The sequence below is a fragment of the Anolis sagrei genome, chromosome 6 (genome assembly GCF_037176765.1).
Source record: "Anolis sagrei isolate rAnoSag1 chromosome 6, rAnoSag1.mat, whole genome shotgun sequence".
NCBI lineage: Eukaryota > Metazoa > Chordata > Lepidosauria > Squamata > Dactyloidae > Anolis > Anolis sagrei.
The window spans coordinates 42,388,450-42,410,712 of NC_090026.1; the positions used below are offsets into that span (position 1 = coordinate 42,388,450).

At 40.2% G+C, this 22,263-nt stretch overlaps 1 protein-coding gene across 1 annotated transcript; it reads left to right on the forward strand.

The window, feature by feature from the left end:
• The first annotated feature begins 4,638 nt into the window (after positions 1-4,638).
• On the forward strand, positions 4,639-20,426 carry LOC132779625 (gasdermin-A3). The gene is made up of 10 exons (XM_060783306.2): positions 4,639-4,881; positions 6,130-6,304; positions 10,622-10,784; positions 12,211-12,310; positions 12,871-12,924; positions 14,663-14,695; positions 16,523-16,668; positions 16,801-16,981; positions 18,285-18,358; positions 19,349-20,426. Exons 1-10 carry the CDS (start codon positions 4,671-4,673, stop codon positions 19,580-19,582), a joined length of 1,371 nt encoding a protein of 456 aa, XP_060639289.2. The 5' UTR covers positions 4,639-4,670; the 3' UTR covers positions 19,583-20,426.
• Positions 20,427-22,263: the final 1,837 nt, after the last annotated feature.

Below are 22,263 nucleotides of genomic sequence, written 5' to 3' on the forward strand. Positions count from 1 at the left end.
GCTTTGCATCATGGAACAGAAGAGCTACCCTACATCTGATTGCATGATTCCTTCCTGTGATGTGGTCCAGTTGAATCATCACCCAGTCACGTGTGACTGAGTAACAGAAACCAGAAATCAAACATTTCAAAGGGACATGTGGTGCAGTCACACTGTAGAATTAATGCAGTTTGAAACTGATTTAACAGCCATGGCTCAATGCTATGAAATTGTGACAGTTGTAGTTTTACAAGGTCTTCAGTCTTCTCTGAGAAAGAGAGCTGTTATCTCACCAAACCTATAAATCTCAGACTGTACTCACTTTGCAGAATGCCACAATCACTACCATGGCTCTATCTGATGGAATCCTAAGTTTATTGTGCTACCAGAGTTCTTTGATAGAGAAGGACAAATGCTACAAATGCAATAGTTCTATAACATTGAACCATGGCAGTTAATGTGATGCCAAACTGCTCTAATTTTATATTATGGATTTGCATTACTTCAGCCTTGATAAAAGATAAGCTTCTTCCACCACACTTTAGAGAAGGAAACTCAGATCTTTGAAAAATTCCTTTTTTGTGTTTTAACACTCATGGAGTTTGGGAGAATAAAGTTGAGAGATTGACATTTTTAAAAAACCCACAAAAACGAGCTCTCTGAAAAGATTAGTTCAGCAGGTGTTGGACAAGATGTAAAGCTCACATAGTTCTATAAGAGCAAGGAATGATTGATGGCTCATAAGAATGACTTGTTTGCCTGTCACGTCTGTCTCCAGCTTCTACTGCCTAAGGAAGTTGGTTCATCTTGCCTAATAGTAGGGATGGACCTATCATGGGCTTAACACACTTGTGAGTTTATATATATGTCCAGTTTCATTAGGATTGGACTGCATAAGCTCCAAACACAACACTCACTCTGTACTTACTTATTTACTTACTTACTTAGGCAATCCCTCGTTGTCCGAGTAGGATTGTCTTCCAAGATCGGTGTACTGGTGATGGGTCCATAGGTGACTGTGGAGCCCTATTCTTGATCTGCATCTTCCAGGTGGAAGGCAGTCCTGGTCAGGGTTGGCTTGACGCACCTTCCTCTATGCACATTTCTCTCTTTCGCCCTCCATCAATGCCTCTTCAAATTCTACAGCATTGCTGGTCACAGCTGACCAGCTGGAGTGCTCAAGGGCCAGGGCTTCCCAGTTCTCAGTGTCTATGCCAGAGTTTTTAAGGTTGGCTTTGAGCCCATCTTTAAATCTCTTTTCCTGTCCACCAACATTCCATTTTCCATTCTTGAGTTCGGAGTAGAGCAACTGCTTTGGGAGATGGAGGTCAGGCATCCGGACAACGTGGTCAGTCCAGTGGAGTTGATGGCGTAGAAGCATCATTTCAAAGATGGTGGTTTTTGCTTCTTCCAGCATGCTTACATTTGTCCGTTTGTCCTCCCAAGAGATTTTCAGGATTTTTTGGAAACAGCGCTGATGGAATCATTCTAGGAGTTGCATGTGACATCTAGATAGTCCGTGTCTCACAGGCATATAGAAGGGTTGGGAGGACAACAGCTTTATAAACAAGCACCTTGGTATCCCTACAGATGTCCCAGTCCTCAAAGACTCTGTGCTTCATTTGGAAAAAATGCTGCACTCGCAGAGCTCAGGCGGTGTTGTATTTCAGTGTATAATCATAATAACTTCAGCCACCAAGTACAGATCTGTATGTAGCCAGATTGTTGTGTGTCTTCAAGCCATTTCTGACTTACAAAAATCCTAAGCAAGCCTATCATGGGGGTTTCTGGAGCTATGAGTGTGTGGCTTGCACTAGGTTACACAATTATTTCCATGGCTGAGTGGAGAATTGAATCCTGCTCTCCAGTGTTGTAGTCCAGTGCTGAAACCACTCCACCATACTGGTTCTTATTCTCTATTTGCAACCAAAGCAGTAAGTATAGCGAAAGAAAATATCTTGGTTGGGAGAATGACACCAAAAACCATCCATTAAGGATTTAGCATGCTTAGGCAGAGGGTTCATATGGACTGCAAGGGAAGGTGAAATGGGGAATGAAAAAGAATATTTAGGAAGAAAACATGGCTGGTAAACAATCTTGTGGGTAGATGCCGCCTCCCCCCCCCCCCCCCCCAAATATGTCACAGACTGACACTGTATTTGTTTCTTCCTTTTCTGGAAACTTGCCCAGGAACAACAGCTCCCCATGACTCAAAGACCAGCAGTGGGTTCAGGGACCAATATTTCAGTAACACTTCTTCACATCACAGTATGATGTTGTAAGCTGTAGCTTCACTATCCTTTTCTAGTTCTGGTTGCCTGTGAGCCATGTTCATTTGCCATGTAAAGATGTGTCAAATCAACAGTTTTACACATCTTTAACTGCCATGGCTCAAGGCTATATGTTCCTGGGAGTTGTAGTTTTACAAAGTCTTTAACCTTCTCTGCCAAAGACTGTTGGTGCGTCACCAAACAACAAATCTCAGGATTTCGTAATATTGAGCCATAGTATCAAACTGCATTAATTTGACAGTATAAATTCACACATAGTTACCATTTACTCTGATTAAGTGCATCAATGACAAAGAATTCAGTTTTTCTGACCATGCATAGAGTGCTTTCCTATCTCAATTGAAGAACTATAGCCTATTCTTTACTTGGTTGGCATTACTGCCAAGGAAGCTTGGGTTGCCCCTCTTAACCTTATGATGAGGAAAGCTCCTAGTTCTGCACATGAGTCATGGGAAAAAAATAGGGGAATTGAGCTTGATGATGAGAGCTCAAACTTCCTCTTATGAGAAGAAAACAAGAACCCCTGCATTTCATTTCACAACTGCTATAAATTTGTGTTTGGACGGCTCATCTGAAAGAGAGATATTACAATGTTTGCTGGATTTTGAGTTATCATCATCAGAAGATAACTATTCTTAGAAGAAACTTGAAAGCTTCAGAGTTCAGGTAAGCCAAATAATTGTTTTTGGAGAGAAGTCAAAGAAAGCCTTTTAGTTCCTATCAGTGCTATGGATTGGAACATCATTAAATATTGTTGCCGAGGAGGTAAAACAACCAGCTTTCCTTCAACTCAGTACCTATTAGATGTTTTGAACTGTAACTCCCACTTAGAATAATAGAATCATAGAGTTGGAACCGAACTCGTGGGCCATGCAGTCCAACCCCCTGCCAAGAAGCAGGAAAATCTCATTCAAAGCACCCCTGACAGATGGCCATCTGTTTACAAGCCTCCAAAGAAGCCTCCACCACAGTCCAGGGCAGAGTGTTCCATAGCTGAACAACTCTCACAGTTTGGAAGTTCTTCCTAATGTTCAGGTGGGATCTATTTCCTGTCGTTTGAAGGCATTGATCCGCGTCCTAGTCTCCAGGACAGCAGAAAACAAGTCTGCTCCCTCCTCCCTATGACTTTCCCTCATATATTTATACATGACTATCATGTCTCCTCTTAGCCTTCTCTTCTACAGGTTAAACATGCACAACTCTTTAAGCCACTCTTCATTGTTATCCAGACCCTTGAACATTTTAGTCACCCTACTCTGGACACATTCCTGCTTGTCAACGTCTCCCTTAAATTGTGGTGCCCAGAATTGGACACAGTATTCCAGGTGTGCTCTGACCAAGGCAGAATAGAGGGGTAGCATGACTTCCCTGGATCTAGACACTATACTCCTATCTATATAGGCCAAAATCCCATTTGCTTTTGTAGCTGCAGCATCACATTGTTGGGTCATGTTTAACTTCTGGTCCAGGAGGACTTTACACACGTACTGCTATTGAGCCAGGTGTTCCCCATTGTGTATCTTTGCATTTCATTTTTTCTAAGTGGAATATCTGGCATTTGTCTCTGTTGAACTTCATTTTGTTAGTTTTGCCCATCTATCTAATCTGTTAAGATCATTTTGAATTCTGCTCCTGTCTTACCTACCACAACCAATGGTCAGAATAATGGGAGCTGTGGCCCAAAAGCACTTGGAGGATGCCAAGTTTTGGAAAGTTCATGTGCAATCCTTATCTCCCACTTTGGAGATGGAGCCCCCAGTGGCGCAGTGGGTTACATTCCTGTGCCGGCAGGACTGAAGACCGACAGGTCGCAGGTTTGAATCCGGGGAGAGGCGGATGAGCTTCCTCTATCAGCTCCAGCTCCTCGTACGGGGACATGAGAGAAGCCTCCCACAAGGATGATAAAAACATCAAATCATCCGGGTGTCCCCTGGGCAACGTCCTTGCAGACAGCCAATTCTCTCACACCAGAAGCGACTTGCAGTTTCTCAAGTCGCTCCTGACACGACAAAAAAAAATCTCCCACTTTTATTTCTAGCAATCAGGTATACATTAATTGTTAAGAAGGCAGAAAGGCTGCTGCTCTTTTTAATGCTGTTGTTATTTTAAGAGGCAATGTGCATTATGGCAACTATACCGCACGTATTTACCAGATGCAACTGTGAGTTGATCAGACACATCAAACGTAATGATAGTGCCTGGGGGAATCTTTTGTTGAGAGGTGATTAGCTGTCCCTGATTGTTTCCCCTCTGGAGTTCCCCTGTATTTGAGTGTTGTTTTACTGTTATAATTTTAGAGTTTTTTGACCTATGTATCTTTTGAAATATAGAAAATACAACTGGTTTACTTCTGCAGGTTGTTTACTGGGTACTCACTAATCCTATTGCTGCCAGAGAGAGATGTTTAAGAGGCTGGCCAAGCAGCTCTTGGAAGAGTTGGGTTCGGACAGGAAGCTGATTCCTGTGTCCAGTCTAGCCCACAGTGACAGCTTCCGGCCTCTTTCTCTGGTGACCAAAGAGCAGTCCAGGTTGCCATGGCATACCCGAAAATATTTCCCAACCCCGTTCAAGCTGGCAGATATATTACAGGAAGGAGCAACAATGGAAATAGGTATGTCATCTCTCATTATTTCATAGCTCTCTATCAGCACAGTTTGTGGTTTGCCCAGCTTGATAGGATCTGACAGAAGTGGAAAGTGGGAAATTAGTGGTATAGAAATGACTTTGGATTGCAACTGATATCATCCTTGGCTAGTGTCCCTGGCTGGCTGAGCCTAAAGGGGTATGGAGTCAAATGACATCAGAAAAGATAGATGAGAAAAAAACCTGATGTTTAGGCCAGGTAGACTCATAGAAGTGGGTTTCATGGACCATTAGGTCCAGTGTCCTTTCAATGCAGGATCTCCAGCCAAAGCATTCCCAGCTGGAACCTCTTTCTGAAGATCTTGCCACATTTCTGCTAGCCAGTTGGTTCCATGGCTACTCTTAAATATCAAGAAGTTCTTTCTAATGTTCAGTTGAAATCTACTCTCCTGTGAGTTCAAACCATGGCCTTATCTTCTGAGAAAGTGAGAACAAAAGACAAGCAGAAAGAATCAGGATATATATGATTATTTATTTATCTACACTCCACTTTTCTCCCACGATGGGACTCAAAGCAATGTGCATCATGTAAAATCAAGACAATTACAAACAAAAGCTATGAACACGAATCCCGATGAATGAAAAATTAACCATTTAAGACATTAAAACATTCTGAACTCCTGTTATGGTTGTGCTACTCTCAAAACACCTAGTTCCACAGCCAGGTTTTAACTCTCTTTCTAAAAACTAGGGGGGAGGAAGCCAATCTAATATTGCTGTGGAGGGAGTTCAATAGCTCAGGGACCACCACCGAGAAGGTTCTGTCCCTCTTCCCCACCAGTTGTGTCTGCGAAGGAAGTGGGACTGAGAGTTTTTTTACAGTTTAATAAGCCTTTTCCAATTTTTTTTATGACAGAACCAATTAGGAAATGACATTTATAGCCCAGGAACAAAAATGTGTTACATAATGTTATTTCCTCAAATTGATTTCAGAGCCTTTTTGGTGACTAGATTACAAATAATAGACCTTGGAATATTATTCAGAGACTCAAATTTTACTAGCTGATCCTTTTTTAAAAAAATGTATGTTAACATTAGTATTGTGACAACAACAGCAATATTTTTTATTTATTACCCGTCTCTCCTCGTAATACATTACTAATACACTGTAAACACAAGCATATTCAAATCTGAAAAATATGTTAAAAATGACCAGTCTTCTCCTAAAACCCAAATGTTCAAAACACATGTTGATTTCACCTTGCATTTTTGCTAGAGCTGAAGCACTCAGAACCACTCCTGTTTTCTGCAAACACGTGCCATAAATCCGGCGCAAGGCTGCACCTTAAGATTCATTCTGCACAAGTGGAAATAAGCGGTCTGGGCTCAGTTTGTTCATCGGCCTCTCCAGTATATGTGAAGAAGACCTACGTGGACACTAGAGAGCTATGGTGAGGATGGCTTTGGAAGTTGCTAAATGGGGATGGAAAGGAGAACAAGCAAAAGAAGCCAAGTCTGTGGGACATTTCACATAACTCATAAGATGTTGCTCAGGGGATGTCCAGATGTTGAGTCCCCCTCGGGGTGAGAAAAGCGGCATACAACTACTGTAAATAAATAAATAAGATGCAGCATCATTTTGGTTCACACAAAAAGACACTGTGAGTGCATGTATTTATTTATTTTATTTATTTACAGTATTTATGTTCTGTCCTTCTCACCCTACAGGGGACTCAGGGCAGATTACAATGTACATATAAATGGCAGACATTCAATGTCATAGACACACAACATATATAGACAGACACAGAGGTAATTTAACATTCCAGCTTTTTTTCTTGAGGTTATTCTGGCCACCAGAAGAGCTGTTCCTTCGCCGACCATTTATGACACTGATGAAGTACTTCCTCATTCTTAATAATAATAATAATAATAATAATAATAATCCTTTATTTGTACCCCGCTACCATCTCCCGAAAGACTCAGTGCGGCTTACAAGAGGCCGAGCCCAAATACAACAATAAAAACAACAGCAACAACAATACAATAACTCAAAAAACAAAGCAATAACATTAACAACACCCAATGACGCAATTAAAAACAATGGCCGGGCCAAATGTAACAATTAAAAATTAAAAGTGCTGGGCATGGCAAGGTGGGGAGTTTGGAGGGGGATGGGCATGCAGATATCCAGGATCTCTGATAAAGTGCGTTGGGACATAATGCTAGGAGTTTCCTTATTCTGGAAAGGCACACTGAAACAACCACGTTTTCAAGCTCCTCCCAAAGATTGCTAGCGATGGGGCCTGCCTGATGTCCTTAGGGAGAGAATTCCAAAGTCGAGGGGCTACCACCGAGAAAGCCCTATCCCTCGTCCCCACCAATCGTGCTTGCGATGCCGGTGGGATCGTAAGCAGGGCTTCTCCAGATGAACGAAGAGATCGTATGGGTTCGTACACATGCTTGCTGGAGATTTTTATGGCATCTTAAATTAGTTAAATTTGCCTCCCTGCATAAGCGGTTCCTAAATTTCCTACTTGAGAGATGCAACTGTCTTTCGGGCTGCAAAGGTCGACAGCAAGCTACACAAATTGATCGGATGCTCACTCGGACCTGGGCTGGTTTCGAATTCATGACCTTTTGGTCAGTAGTGATCTTAATGCAGCTGACTCCCAGCCAGCTGCACCACAGTACAGAATTAATGCATTTTGGCACCACTTTAATTGCTATGGCTCAATACAATGGAATCCCAGATGGTGTAATTTAAAGAGGTCTTTAGCCTTCTCTGCCAAGTAATGTTGATGTCTTGCCAAGCTACAACTCCTAGGATTCCATAGCACTAAGCCATGACAATTAAAGTGATATCAAACTATATTAATTCTACAGTGTACATGCACCCAGAGTTGCTTGTGGGAGTCACCATGAAATTAAGGCCCTTCAATGTGGATTTTATATAGCTGTGAAGACACAGCTGTATAAAATCCACACTGAACTGGAATATATGACAGCATGGACTCAGGGCCCTTTCACACAGCCATATAACCCAGAATATCAAGGCAGATATCCACAATATCTGCTTTGAACTGGGTGATGTGAGTCCAAACTGCCATATAACCCAGTTCAAATCAGATAATGTGGGGTTTTATACAGCTGTGTGGATAACCCAGTTCAAAGGAGATATTGGGAATCATCTGCCTTAATATTCTGGGTTATATGGTTGTGTGGAAGGGCCAGAGTTTGTTCTTCCATGGTGACTTCCATAGGAAAATGTTAATGTCTCATAAGAAAACATTGATCAAATCCACATGTTCATCCAACTGTGGACCCCTCCACACAGCCATATAACCCAGAATATCTAGGCAGATCATTCACAATATCTCATTTGAACTGAATTATCTGAGTCCACATTGCCATATAGGCCAGTTCAACGTGGATTTTATACAGCTGTGTGGCAGGGGCCTGTGTCATCATTGATTTCATTAAGTGACTTATGCTAGAAAAGTTTCCCCCGTTTCCTTTGGGAAAAAATTGCCTCGTCGTTTAACCTCCTGCCTTTTCCTGAATGCAAACTTCTTTTGCACCATGAACTGATTTAGCAGTGATTGAAATACCCAGTGGTCAAAGGTCAGAAGTATGAGCAGGGGTCCTTTTAAAATCAGCCAAAAAAGTAGGATGTCAAAGCATTCATTGGGACTGGCTTCCCCAAATTGAGGCAGTCAGATTTTTTTAATTGCGTCAGAAGCAACTTGAGAAACTGCAAGTCGCTTCTGGTATGAGCAGAGGCGGCCCTAGGTAATTTCCAACAGTAAGCAAACAGTATTTTGCCCCCTTCCCCCCAACCAATCACTGATATATATTTTCTGTTCGTCGTGGGAGTTCTGTGTGCCATATTTGGTTCAATTCCATCATTGGTGGAGTTCAGAATGCTCTTTGATTGTAGGTGAACTATACATCCCAGTAACTACAACTCGCATATGTCAAGGTCTATTTTCCCCCAAGAGCATCTCAAGAGTGCCCCTGGGCAAGATCAACTATACTGCAAATGCTTACTTTGTGTAATGGGTTGAGCTGCCCCTGGGTATGAGAGAACTGGCCATCTGCAAAGATGTTGCCAAGGGATGCCTGGATGTTTTACCATCCAGTGGGAGGCTTCCTTCATGTCCCCGCATGGGAAGCTGGAGCTGACAGATGCGAACTCACCCAGTCTTGTGAATTTGAACCGCTGACCTTCATGTCAGCAGTTCAGCTGGCACAAGGGTTTAACCCATTGTGTCACAGAGGCTCGGCACAGTCAGATTTATTATTTTATTTATTTATTCACAGCATTTATATTCTGCCCTTCTCACCCCGCAGGGGACTCAGGGCGGATCACAATGCCCATTTACATGGCTTATATATATATATTGATGATATAGTAGATGGGGTTCTTCTGGATCCTGTGCAGTTTTAAAAATTAAGCACAGGCGAAACATCCTGTGGATCCACCACTGCAAAAAAAAGTGAATCCACTCCTGTTCCTCCCACAGTTTCTCCCAGGCCCCTTCTACACTGCCATATAATCCAGTTCAAAGCAGATAATCTGGATTTTATATGGCACTGTAGGATGGGCCCAAGTCAAATCTGTGGCATTGGCTTTGGCAGGTCTCTCATTTGACTTGAAGCAGCTTTGGATGGAGCAGCAATGGTGCCACCAGCCATTTCTCTCTGTATGGCAGTGCTATCCAGCTTGCAGTAACAGAAGATTAAAGCAAAAGATGTTCCCTTATCACATTGAGAAAGAGATACAGGCAAGAGCATGTTTATCCCATCTGCCTTTGGGGTTTTTAGAGGATTTTTATTATTGCACTTCCAGTACTTCCCACAAGAGGGTAGACAAGGGCAAGGAAACTAAAACCAGCCTTCTTTAAATTCATAAATATCCTAAATCAGTGGTTCTCAACCTCTGGGTCCCCAGATGTTTTGGCCTACAACTGCCAGAAATCCCAGCCAGTTTACCAGCTGTTAGGATAACTGGGAGTTGAAGGCCAAAATCATCTGGGCACTAGATATATTATCTTGGGCCTCTTCCACATTGTCATATAAAATCCAGATTATCTGCTTTGAACTGGATTAAATAGCAGTGTAGACTCATATAATCAGTTTACATCAGATAACATGGATTATCTGCTTTGATAATCTGGATTATATGACAGTGTAGAAGGGGCCTAAAAGGGGTCTCAGAAGAAGGAACTGGCAAAACTGCACCTTGCCAAAGAAAGCCCTATTATAAGATTGCCGTAAATCAGAAGGCACACACAATTCATAGGCAGGTTATATCTGTTGGAACATGTATTTCCAGTAGTTTTGTTCTCACATGTAAGCATGATAGCAAAAAAAAAAAAAACACCCCTAGGTCTTATGGCCCACCAGTGGGACACGGCCCACAATTTGGGAACCACTGGTCTAATCAAATGACAAATTTCAGGATTACATGACACTGAGTCGTAGCAGTTCAAGGGGTGTCGGACTGCATTAATTTTCTACAGTGTAGATGCATCCTCAGAGAAGTTCCTAGGTTTTCTCTCAGCAGTTTTTGAGAATCCAAGGCCCCTTCTACACTGCCATACAAAATCCAGATTATCTGCTTTGAACTGGGTTATATGGCAGTGTAGACTCATATAATCCAGTTCAAAGATAATGTGGATTATCTGTTTTGATAATCTCGATTATATGGCAGTGTTGAAGGGGCCTCAGACCCCTTTCAAAAGCTGAATTCCTCCTTTTTGCAGGACAATTGAGACATCCCTCAGCATAATCCAGCAAGCCTACCCTAAACTGCATTTCTACATTGTGACGGAAGCCTTTGAGATAATGGAACCACTTCTGGTAGAAGAGACCATGGAAGCAGGAGGCAAGGGAGGGGTCACTGTGGCAGAGTTACTTCATATTGAGGTTTGTTTCAGGCTTTCGGGTCGATCTTTTTATTCATTGCTTTCCCCTTCTCTCTATATAGATAAAAGCAAACAGATGTGTGTATGTTTGTATGTTCCACAAAGACTCCTACATGGCTTGATGGATCTGGATCAAATTTGGTACACGTATCCTTCATTATCCAACTTAAATTACTGGTGTCATTTCAACTACAAACATTATTTTCTTTCAGGGCTAGAGCAATGTATGCAATGTATATATGCAGGGCTCAGATGCAACCAGAAGAGGGCTCTCTCTCTCTCTCTCTCTCTCTGTGTATATATATCTATATAAATAAAAATGTAATGTTTGTTTGTGGGATTAACATAACTCAAAAACCACTGGGCAAATTGACACCAAATTTGGACACAATACATCTGTCAGGCCAACGAGTGACCATCACTCAAAAACACTGAAAAACACAGCAGAAGAGACTTAAAAAGCCAAAAAATAAAAATTACATTACAACGCATGTGCAAAATTACATATATACACATACATACACAAAACACATATGCACAGACTGGACCACAGAAACGCGTGGCAGGGGACGGCTAGTATATAAATAAAAATGTAATGTTCATTTGTGAGATTAACATAATTCAAAAGCCACTGGACGAATTGACACCAGATTTGGACACAATACACCTATCAGGCCAAGGAGTGACCATCACTCATAAAAACAGTAAAAAACACGACAGAAAAGACTTTTAAAAACAAAAAAAATGCATTACAACACAAGTGCAAAACCATATATATACACAAACACACATATATACACATATACACATATATATATCTACACATATACACACAAAACAAATATACACAGACTGGGCCACAGCAACGCGTGGCAGGGGATGGCTAGTATATATATATATATATAGAGAGAGAGAGAGAGAGAGAGGAGGGCTACCTCATAGAGAGAAATGACAAATAGAAGAGTGCTAGAACATAATCAGGGAGACTCTGACCTTCCTAAAGGGTCAGATAAAACTGGAAGCAAGCTGGAGAAAGGAGTCCTTAAGATGACAAAACAGGTCATAATTCAGTTCCTAAGAGAATCCTATATTCAAAGCATTGTATTTTTATGCTTGGAAAAAAGAATTAACCCAAGTTTAGCTGTGCTTAAAAGCTTTACAGTTTTATGAATGCATATCTGAGCAATGCCTAGCCCACCAGCTAGTAGGAAATAAAGAAACCAATGAACATGGAAGATTTATGGCATGTAAAAACCACTGCAGAGTTGTGTTTCAGTGGTATAGCAGTACCCAGAGTTTATAGGGTCAAAAGAACATAGAACATAGTGCTGTGGTTAGCAAGGATATAGCAGGCTTTATACGACACACCCTTATCTGATGAACTTTGATGTAAAACATCCCATAATAACCTGTATTCAAATCCTCAGGGCCTGAATGCAAGAGTGAAGAAACGGTCCATGCTTATTCCCCAAGGTACGGTGATGGCTTATGGGGTTGAGAAGCTCCAGCTTCTTGAGGAAGACCTAGGTGGGTGAAAACCATTTTGTGGATACATTGAAATGGGTGCAGATTTTGCCAAGTGAATACAAACAATCTTGCTGTCAGCCGGTACATATAAATGAATGGGGTATAAATGATTGTTCACAAGAGTGAGTAGAAAGGCATGCACATGGGTCATGCTTTAGCATGTGTATAGAAAAAAGAGATGGTAACAAAGATATTATTTATTTCTTATACTTCCAAGCTTGATTCTAAATCTCTCTGAAGGCCTGGAGAGATCTTTGTCTGGTTAGCCTCATTGATCAAATGTTTATGAGGCTTGATTTCAGCTAGGGTTCAGCACCACAACTTGGAAAAATCTCTGACATCATGGGTAGTAATGGAGCAGTTGTCTGACCCAGTTGATGGAGGCTACTTTGAATTACTCCATACTTGTGACTCATTAGTCAATGCAGGCAAGGAATAGCTTACTTCAGATTTTCCCTTGCCCCTTCTTCTTATTTTGTATGTCTACGGGTGTTGCGTGGTAGATAGTTAAAGAGCTCCCTTCCTTATAATTTCTTTGTTTTATTTTGTCTTTCATTCAGCTTTTCCCTGCCCAAGAGATCAAACAAAGTTGGCATCCTTGCTTACTTATAATGGTATGTTGAACATTCTTTACATCTATATAAAGAAAAATGTAATGTTCATTTGTGGGATTAACATAACTCAAAAACCACTGGACAAATTGACACCAAATTTGGACACAATACACTTATCAGCCTAACGAGTGACCATCACTCATAAAAACACTGAAAAACACAGCAGAAGGGACTTAAAAAGCCAAAAATTACATTACAATGCATGCACAAAACCACATATATATACGCAAACACATATATACACATATACACACATATTCAGACACAAAACACATATACACAGACTGGGCCACAGCAATGTGTGGCAGGGGACAGCTAGTTTATAATGTATACACAATGTCCATCCGAGGAGTGAAAAGATGTATGAGTTGCAGTGTCCTCTTTCCTTGGAAGAGGTCATGTTAGTCTGGATCAGTATGTAAAGGGATCTTGTGGCCACTTTGAGACTAATTGGGGGGCCTTCCAGACAGGCCCTATATCCCAGGATTTGTTTCTCTCATATTATATTGCAGTAGGGATTCATATAATACAGGTTAAATCAGATCCTGGGATATAGGGTTTGTCTGGAACAGCCCTGAGAGAAAGAATTGTTCACACCACTCTCTCAGGCCCCTTCTACGTTGCTCTATATTCCAGGATCTGATCCCAGAGTTTCTGTTTATCCCAGTTTATCTTGCAGAGTAGACTCATATAATCCAGTTCAAAGCAGATAATTTAGGATCAGATCCTGGGATATAGGGCAGTGCATAAGGGGCCTCTGTCTCAAAGAGACTTCCTTTATATACTTGGAAGAAGGTCACAGAAGATTATTGTGTTTCTGTGATGTGAGATTTATTTACACATATAGAGGCTGAGGATAAGATCATGGTTCAGAGCACAAACTTTATTTATTTATTTATTTACTATATTTGTATACCCTCCTTCTCAGCCCTTAGGCGACTCAGGGCAGTTTACAATGGCAACAATTCAATGCCCCAAAACACCATAAAACATTTAAAACATTAACACATAATATAAAACCATAAACAAGAATACAAAAAGCATGCATCATTTGTGTCTCCTAATAAAAACATTGTCCCATCTCGTCGTCCAGTTGTTCCAATTCCTATGTCTTTTACTTTGCATTTTCAAACGCTTGCTCAAACAACCAAGTCTTGACTCTCTTCCGAAATGTTAAGAGGGAGGTGGCCAATCTAATGTCCCCAGGAAAGGCATTTCATAGCTGAGGGGCCACCACTGAGAAGACCTTGTTTCTCGTCCCCACCAAACGCTCACCTAATTTCTGTTCCATGTCAGATTTCTAGGGAAACATACAGCGCCAAAGTATTTATTGTAAAGAACAGGCTCTTGGCTCATTTCAGTCTCAGGATGCATCTGCACTCTAGAATTAATGCAGTTTGGCACCACCTTAACTACTAGGGTGCAATGCTTTGGAATCCTGGAATTTGTAATTTGGTGAAAGCACTAGAAGTTTTTGCAAACAAGACTTGTAAAACCAAGCCACGGCAATTAAAGTGGGATGAAACTGTAGTGGAAGTTGACTATAGAGCCACACTAGAGGCTATCATTCTCATAGGTAATTTTTATTAATTTGCATTTTTCCATTTTCAAGGGAATCCAGCACCCCAGCCCCATCTGCAATAGAGAGCAATACTGTAGCTCATTAATTCCTTCAAAGAAGGAACATTAATATTTCTGTTTATATATTTAAGCTCATTTTAATTTTCCTCTTCTTTAGAATTCCAGGATGAATTGGGCTCCTCGCTTACAGGCAAGTCAGCATTTGTTGAGTTATTTCATATCTAGATTTTTTGTCTCCCTTGTTCATAAAAATAATTTCCCTGGATTGGCACACTTTCAGCAAGAGAAGTATCAGCCTTGCAGTAATAAGAGATCTATGAAGAAGATTTCATAGACTAGTTATCAAATGACACTCGATATTAAATGAAAAAGGTTTTTTTGGGTGGAAATGTGAAAATGCAAACTATTAGGAATCATCCTTCATTCAGCAGAGTAGCACACAAGTGTCAAAAACAACAAGACGGGGGCAGCATACAAAATCCGTCAGGGAATGACTAGTCCCAAAAGTTAACTGTGTCCAGTAATCGTCTTCTCTGAATCTACAATTGGGTGATGGATCTGGGCATTGTATGTTTTTACCCTGTTTCCCCTTCCTTTCTGCTCCCTCACCCATATTGTGCTTCAGTAGTGATATTTATATTTTTAATGAACCAAACATACCAAGTTTATATGAAAATGTGACTATTTCCTGTGCTGGTCAATGACCGAAATAAATGATTTGATTTGATTTGAACAAGATGGGGAGTTTGAAATTACAAACTTAGAAAACGTTTACTAATGGCTTCTACATGGATATATACTCGTACATGGAGAGCCTCCATTCCAACTAGCTAATAAAAAGCTTAGGTAAAAAGTTGTAGCATCCTTCTTAAGTCATCATCTTGTTGGCAGAGAAGTGAACTATGATGTTGGAAGGAAAAAGAATAGAGTTGAAGATCTTCCTCCTGGATTTACCAGATATAGAACTTCATCACATGCAATAAAATCAGCATTTCTACTTACTTAAGAAACTGCAATCAATGGTGCCTTTCACACAACACAAGTTTCAAATGTGGGGTAGAGATATCTTGCCATTTCTAAAGTGTGTTTTTTTTATGATTCCTAAGCTGGTTAGCAAGTGAATTGTTTTTCAATTCTCCACACTGAGACATGTAAAAATGACCAATTTAACACATGATGGGAATTCACCCTTGCCTCTTTTTAAACATAATGATGATGTCACTATGGAAGAAGGAGCCAAGATGAGCAGTATTGATTCCTTTATTCCACCATTACCATTTTGGGACTGAGGAAGTATAGCAAACATTCAAAGATATTCAAAACATTCAGGAGAAAAACCCTGTGCTTGTCTCTGAGCTCTCTTTTTCAGCATCCTCCCTTCTTCCTATGTTATCTCTCTTGTTGTAAAAGTCATTTTGAACTCTTACCTAATATTTTCTCAATTGACTCTCTGAAGCTTCTGCTGTGCTATCAGGCTTTTGTTTTGCCTATCAAAAGGCTAGCAGAGAGGCATAAATGAGCTAAAGCTTCATTTTCCCCCTTCCCTCCTATTCTCAATTCTGCAACTTAAGAATAGCCCCTCTATATATGTTGTTGTGAGTTTTTCAGGTTGTAAATTGGACTCACGAGATTGCAAAGAGAGAAGTTTGGGTTTTAAAAAAGAAAACGGGGAGGGGTAGTGGGAGTGTTTACTGTGTGATGGCTAATCAAAATGATACTTTCTAAGGAAAGCGGAGAAGGTTGTGATGGGGTAGGGAAATCATCTGTTTAATTTCCAAATGGGGCTTTGTGAAGCATAAGGGAAAAGCAACTATCCCAAATGTTTTACATATCCCATATGATGAAGTCCTAAGATGCCAAGTTGTGCCCAAGTTTGCTGACATGGGTAGTGGCTGGTGGGATATTAGGATCTTATGTATATTTATAATGTTATGTTTTATGGTCTTTATCTCCAGTTGAATTTGTTTGATATTCTGTGTGTTTGGTGGAAAAGGTTCTATAAATAAATATCACTAACTTTTAGGTGTCCAGCATGTGAAAGATGCTGTTAAAGAGGCCTATGAGCCACTCATATACCTCAGCCAGGCCTCAAAGAAGAATCTTTTGGAATCCTTTGGAATATTCTTTCAAGATGGAGATATTGCCTCCACTGTTCAGTCAGTGGTATGTATGTTCCTTTTCTCAATTGTATAGCAGTTGGTAGATGGAGTTGTGGGGGATTGTATTATTATTATTATTTGGCTGCTGTCTTTTTCATCCATATTAACTAACAAATTAGCATAATTTTCTCACCAGCTGGACCTTTCTATGGTGGGAAACAATGTTGATCGCTCCATATTGGAACCATTGAGTGAAGACATCCGACCTTCAGTGGAAACATTGCTGACTCATTTAGGAATCCTCCCAGAAACAGAAAGAGGAGAAAGTCAAAGAGACCTCTGGGAACCTGTGCATTTCTTTTGTTCTTCAATAGATGGTATGTAGAGTTCACTATCTCTCATCTTGAGAGAAAGGTAGGGTATAAATGCAATAAAAAAAATCAGTTGTGTGGTATGGGCCCTCTTATCACAGTAAGTAAGTAAGTAAGTAAGAATATTTTAAAAGATGATACATTTGCATACAGTATGACCATCATATCCACAGAGGATACATTCTAACACACACATTCATGGATACCTGAATCCATGGATAATAGTGAAACCTATATTTTGACTATATTTGTGCTGAAAACATACCATAGAATAGGCCTCCAAACATGCGCAAGTGCTCCAGTAATACGTAGTATTCTCTGGTGTGCTTGTGATGTAAACCTGCCATAAAGCCACAATAGAGGTCCTGTGGAAGCTTGGAAATACTTCTGTCCTGTGGACAGGGTTTTTTGGAGAGTGGGTAAGTAAATGTGTGGCTGTTGTTGTTGTTGTTGTTATGTTTATTTATACCTGCCTTTTCTATCCACAAAGGAGTCTCCAAAGCGTCTTACACTGAAAGCATTTCAATACAATTTAAAAACTACAAGCAAACAAACATTAAAAAAGAATTAAATATCATTGGTATTAAAAAATTCACAGTTAAAATCCATAAAAACTGATTAAAAACATATTCAAAGCTAAAACCACAGCACCCCCTGACTTGATCTTTAATATCTTCTTCTTTGACAAGTCTGCAGATAAGGGGGTCATGCTGTATTCTAATTGATATTAAACTCAAATTAAAATAAACATTCAATAGATCTCATCATTCATAGTATAGAGGTTGGAGAATATTGTGACCAGATTATTTGTGTATGGCTGCTTAGCCTGCTACCCAGTTGCTAACTGTGGATGGACAGCTTTCCTAGCATTGTTCTTTGAAACAGATATAGACTGAAGACTGAATTATTTCATCATCTGCCCTTTGAACAAAGGATGCTTTCAATGAGAGGACTGACCATGTTGACCAGGCATTCTGTAGTTTAAAAAGTAATAATAATTTATATCTCTAGGGGAGTGTAATAACATTTGGCGAGACACAAATGAGTGGGCTTGTACTGCTTATCAAGCATGGTATTTCTTTCAATTTTGCCCCTTATATGATTATATGAACTGAAGGAATGACTCCTGTAAGTGAATTCATGTGAACCTGAATTCTGCTCACTCTGCATGCTGTCCACATTGGCTCACAAGAGAAAGAAATTGAGTGAACTGAAACACTACATGTTTCACAACCTTTCCAGATATGAAAATACAATTTTCCTAATTGGAGCTTTCTCTGTTCCCTGTATTTTGTAACTGTGTTCACAGACTTGGACTATGAGATATTGCCTCTCTTGGAGACCATTGTGGAGAAAAACATTGTGGTCAAACTACTGGATATGGTGAGGCCCTTTATGTTTAATTATTTCTATGGCCCCATCCATACTGCCCCTTTATCTCAGGATTCAATCCCAGATTATCTGCTTATCCCAGGTTATCTGGCAGTTGGGACTCATTTTTTCCAGTTTAAAGCAGATAATCTGGGATCAGATCCTGGAATAAAGAGCAGTGTGGAAGGGTCCTATGTTGCATTTTACTTGTTTGGTTTTTTTGATCATTCATATTTATACTAAACATGTAACACGTTCTGTTCATACTAAATATGTAATACGTTCTGGCCCAGTTTACCTGTCCAAATGTATCTCCCGTTATGAACCACCAAGAACTTTAAGATCTTCCGGAGAGGCCCTGCTCATTGTCCCCCCACCATCGCAAGCGCGGCTGGTGGGGACAAGAGACAGGGCCTTCTCTGTGGTGGCCCCTTGGCTATGGAATTCCCTCCCAAGTGAAATCAGATCCGCTCCATCCCTCCTAACTTTTCAAAAATAAGTGAAATCCTGGCTGTGGGGTCAGGCTTTTGCAAACTAGACAGATTTGACGACAAATATTTGGTTTTAATTGGTGATTTTCAAAATGTTTTTAATGTTTTATATTGTTTGTTATTTAATATGTATTTTTATGTTGTTGTTAGCCATCCTGAGCCCCTCTGTGGAGGTCGAGATAGGACGGGATACAAATGTCCTAAAGAAAGAAAGAAAGAAAGAAAGAAAGAAAGAAAGAAAGAAAGAAAGATGTTGTTTTTTGTTCATAGTAAACATTTATCTGTGGGAAATAGTCATCATAGAAGAACACTTTCTATTCAATAGATTAGAGATATAGTTGCACCTGATAGACACTGTAAGAGATGTAAAATCTGGACATAAAACAGAGAAACTGAGAGGTTTTTCCTTTCCCTCCCACACTCCACAGGAAATGAGATATATAACCTTACTTCTCTTCCTTACTCATTTATACACTTTTTCTTTCTTTCTTTCTTTTTTTGACATCAAAAGATGGATGGCATTCTGGAGTGGATTCTTTCTGGTGAGGAAGGTAGTCTTTTCACTCTCCCATTTCATTCCCTGATGGATGAAGAAGCTGAACTAACAGTGGAGATGCTCCAAACATGCAGCCTGGATTTAGAAACAGGGGAAGCATGCGTGGCTTGCCTATGGAACAGTAAAGCCCGCTCAGAACTGGCTGCTCTTTACTCCAGTTTGTATGCTCTGAAGATTTTAAGTGTGTGAAGGAGGAAGGAACACGTATTCCAAAAAAGACTATACTCTCCTGATGGACTGTGGACTCAATATTTAAATTTCAGTTTCTTGGGACGTCATCTTCTCCTACCTGTGTGATCCAAAGATTATGGGAAACATGAGTGGTTTGTATGTATTTAGAAGTTTACAAGAGATTTGTCATCCCTGCTGTCTTCTCAGTGATGTTGTTTCTCATCCATATCTTTGGGAGCCGTATCAATGTGGCTGAGATGTTGGCCTAGATCCTAAGTTAGATTCTTAAAAAAAAATATTACAGATCTGATGTTTCTTCCGGGCAGCCTCTAGAAGGAGGAAGTGTTTGTCCAAGGAATGTTTAATCCTATTGTCATCTATATATAGAAGTGGCTTTTATTATTATTTTATTATTTACTTCATTTCTATCCCAATCTGCTCCACCCTCAGGGGACTCAGAGCAGCATACATCATACATCTAGACAAAAATTCAATCTAGGCTACATTTTTTGTCATGTCAGGAGTGACTTGAGAAACTGCAAGTTGCTTCTGGTGTGAGAGAATTGGCAGTCTGCAAGGACGTTGCCCAGGGGACGCCCGGATGATTTTGATGTTTTGATCATCCTTGTGGGAGTCTTCTCTCATGTCCCCACATGAGGAGCTGGAGCTGATAGAGGGAGCTCATCCGCCTCTCCCCGGATTCGAACCTGCGACCTGTCAGTCTTCAGTCCTGCTGGCACAGGGGTTTAACCCACTGCGCCACCGGGGGCTCATCTAGGCTACTGATTTTTTATCTAGGCTACTGATTTTAAAAGGAAAAAACTACTTGAAGTGTAGATAACAAAGACTGGCTCTCCACAAAATCAAGTGCAGAATCACACAAAGTCTGAAGAAAGTAAAGTAAATGGGACAGGCAGTAGCTTTTAATGGCTGAAAGGACCATATCTATATATATAAAAAACTACACTATTAACAAAATTTGAAAAGAAAATTGTTCCTGGATTGAAAATGTTCTTTCCTGTTTCATTGTTATACTCCAGGAACTTTGTTTTTGTGGTTGCTACAAACTATGTTGAATTGGTTAAGACTCGATCAGATATTCATTGAAAAACTATAGCAAAATGTGCTGCAGGACGTCCCGCAAAACCAAAGTTTTTGCAATTTAATAAATCTTTTCCATGTTTCTATAACATTTATTATTTATTTATTGACTGTACTGAAGTATTGTTTTCATGTTGATGTATTTTAATTTATTTATTATGTATTTTATGTATAGCATCTTTGTGTGCTATTTTGTAAGCCACCCCGAGTCCCTATGGGAGATGGTGGTAGGATATAAATAAATATTATTACCTCGCTTGATCTCACCACAGAGGGGACTCAGGATGGCTTGCAGTGTTTTTGGCAATTATTCAATTGCAGGCAAATATGCAACATATTAAACTATAAAATAAAAAAAAAATAATTTAAAAAATTAAAAACTGTTAAAACATTGCACCTAATCCCTCCATTGTAGTCCAAGCTACTTCGATTATATCAAAACCGTGGATGTATATTGCACCGTAGTTGTGCTACTCTCAAAACACCTGGTTCCACAACCAGGCTTTAATTCTCTTTCTTAAAACCAGGGGAGAGGAAGCCAATCTAATATTGCTGTGGAGGGAGTTCAATAGCTCAGGGGCCACCATTGAGAAGGCCCTGTCCCTCGTTCCCATCAGTTGTGCCGGCAAAGGAGGTGGGACTGAGAGTAGGGCCTCTCTGGCAGATCTGAACACCCGAGTTGGTTCATAGGAGGAGATATGTTCAGACAGGTAAGCTGGGTCGGAACTCTTTAGGGCTTTATAGACTAAAGTCAGCACTTTGAATTGGGCTTGGTAGCAGACTGGCAGCCAGTGGAGCTGACTTAACAGAGGGGTTACGTCATGCTGCTCCAGGGAGCAATCTGACTGCTGCCCATTTCACTACTTGAAGCTTCCGAACAGTCTTCAAAGGCAACCCCATATAGGACACATTGCAATAGTCTATTTGAAATGCAACAAGAGTGTGGATAGAACCAATTAGGAAATTAAATTTATAACCAAAGAATAAAAAACATGTTACATAGTGTTATTTAACACGTAACCCTTGATTCGCTCTAAATAGTGGTGCTGGAGAGCTACTTTGCCATCTTGGGATGCCTCACTGCTTCATTTTAGTGTGCCTCTGAGTATCTCCATGGAGGTGTGGGTCACATACTTTGTGTCCCTCTTATGTTCGCATGCTACTTGTCTACTAAGCACTTGTCTGGCCTTTTAAGCTCCAGCTTTGGATTATCCATACCATCATTGTATTCATTATTTTAAAAGGTAACATGTGTATCAAAACTACATTGCAACATATGAAAAACTGTGAGATCTGAGGGTGGCTGAATTTCAGTCCACACATTATTCTTAAAGATTCAGATAAATTCCTCTAATAGCAGAATTTGCCAAGACTGTGTTCCTCATGCATCACTATTTTAATGAGAAAGCTGGCATCTTGATCTGGTATTGGAGCCCTATATGGAGTATGGAACATATAGGAGTATTTACCTACACATTCCTTATTATCATGACAATTCTGTATTTCTTCACTCATCTGTATCAGTGATATGGAGTGGGGATAGAAAATGCAAATATTAGAATTCAAGGCAGAGGTAGGATCTGCTAGATGTCAGAGGA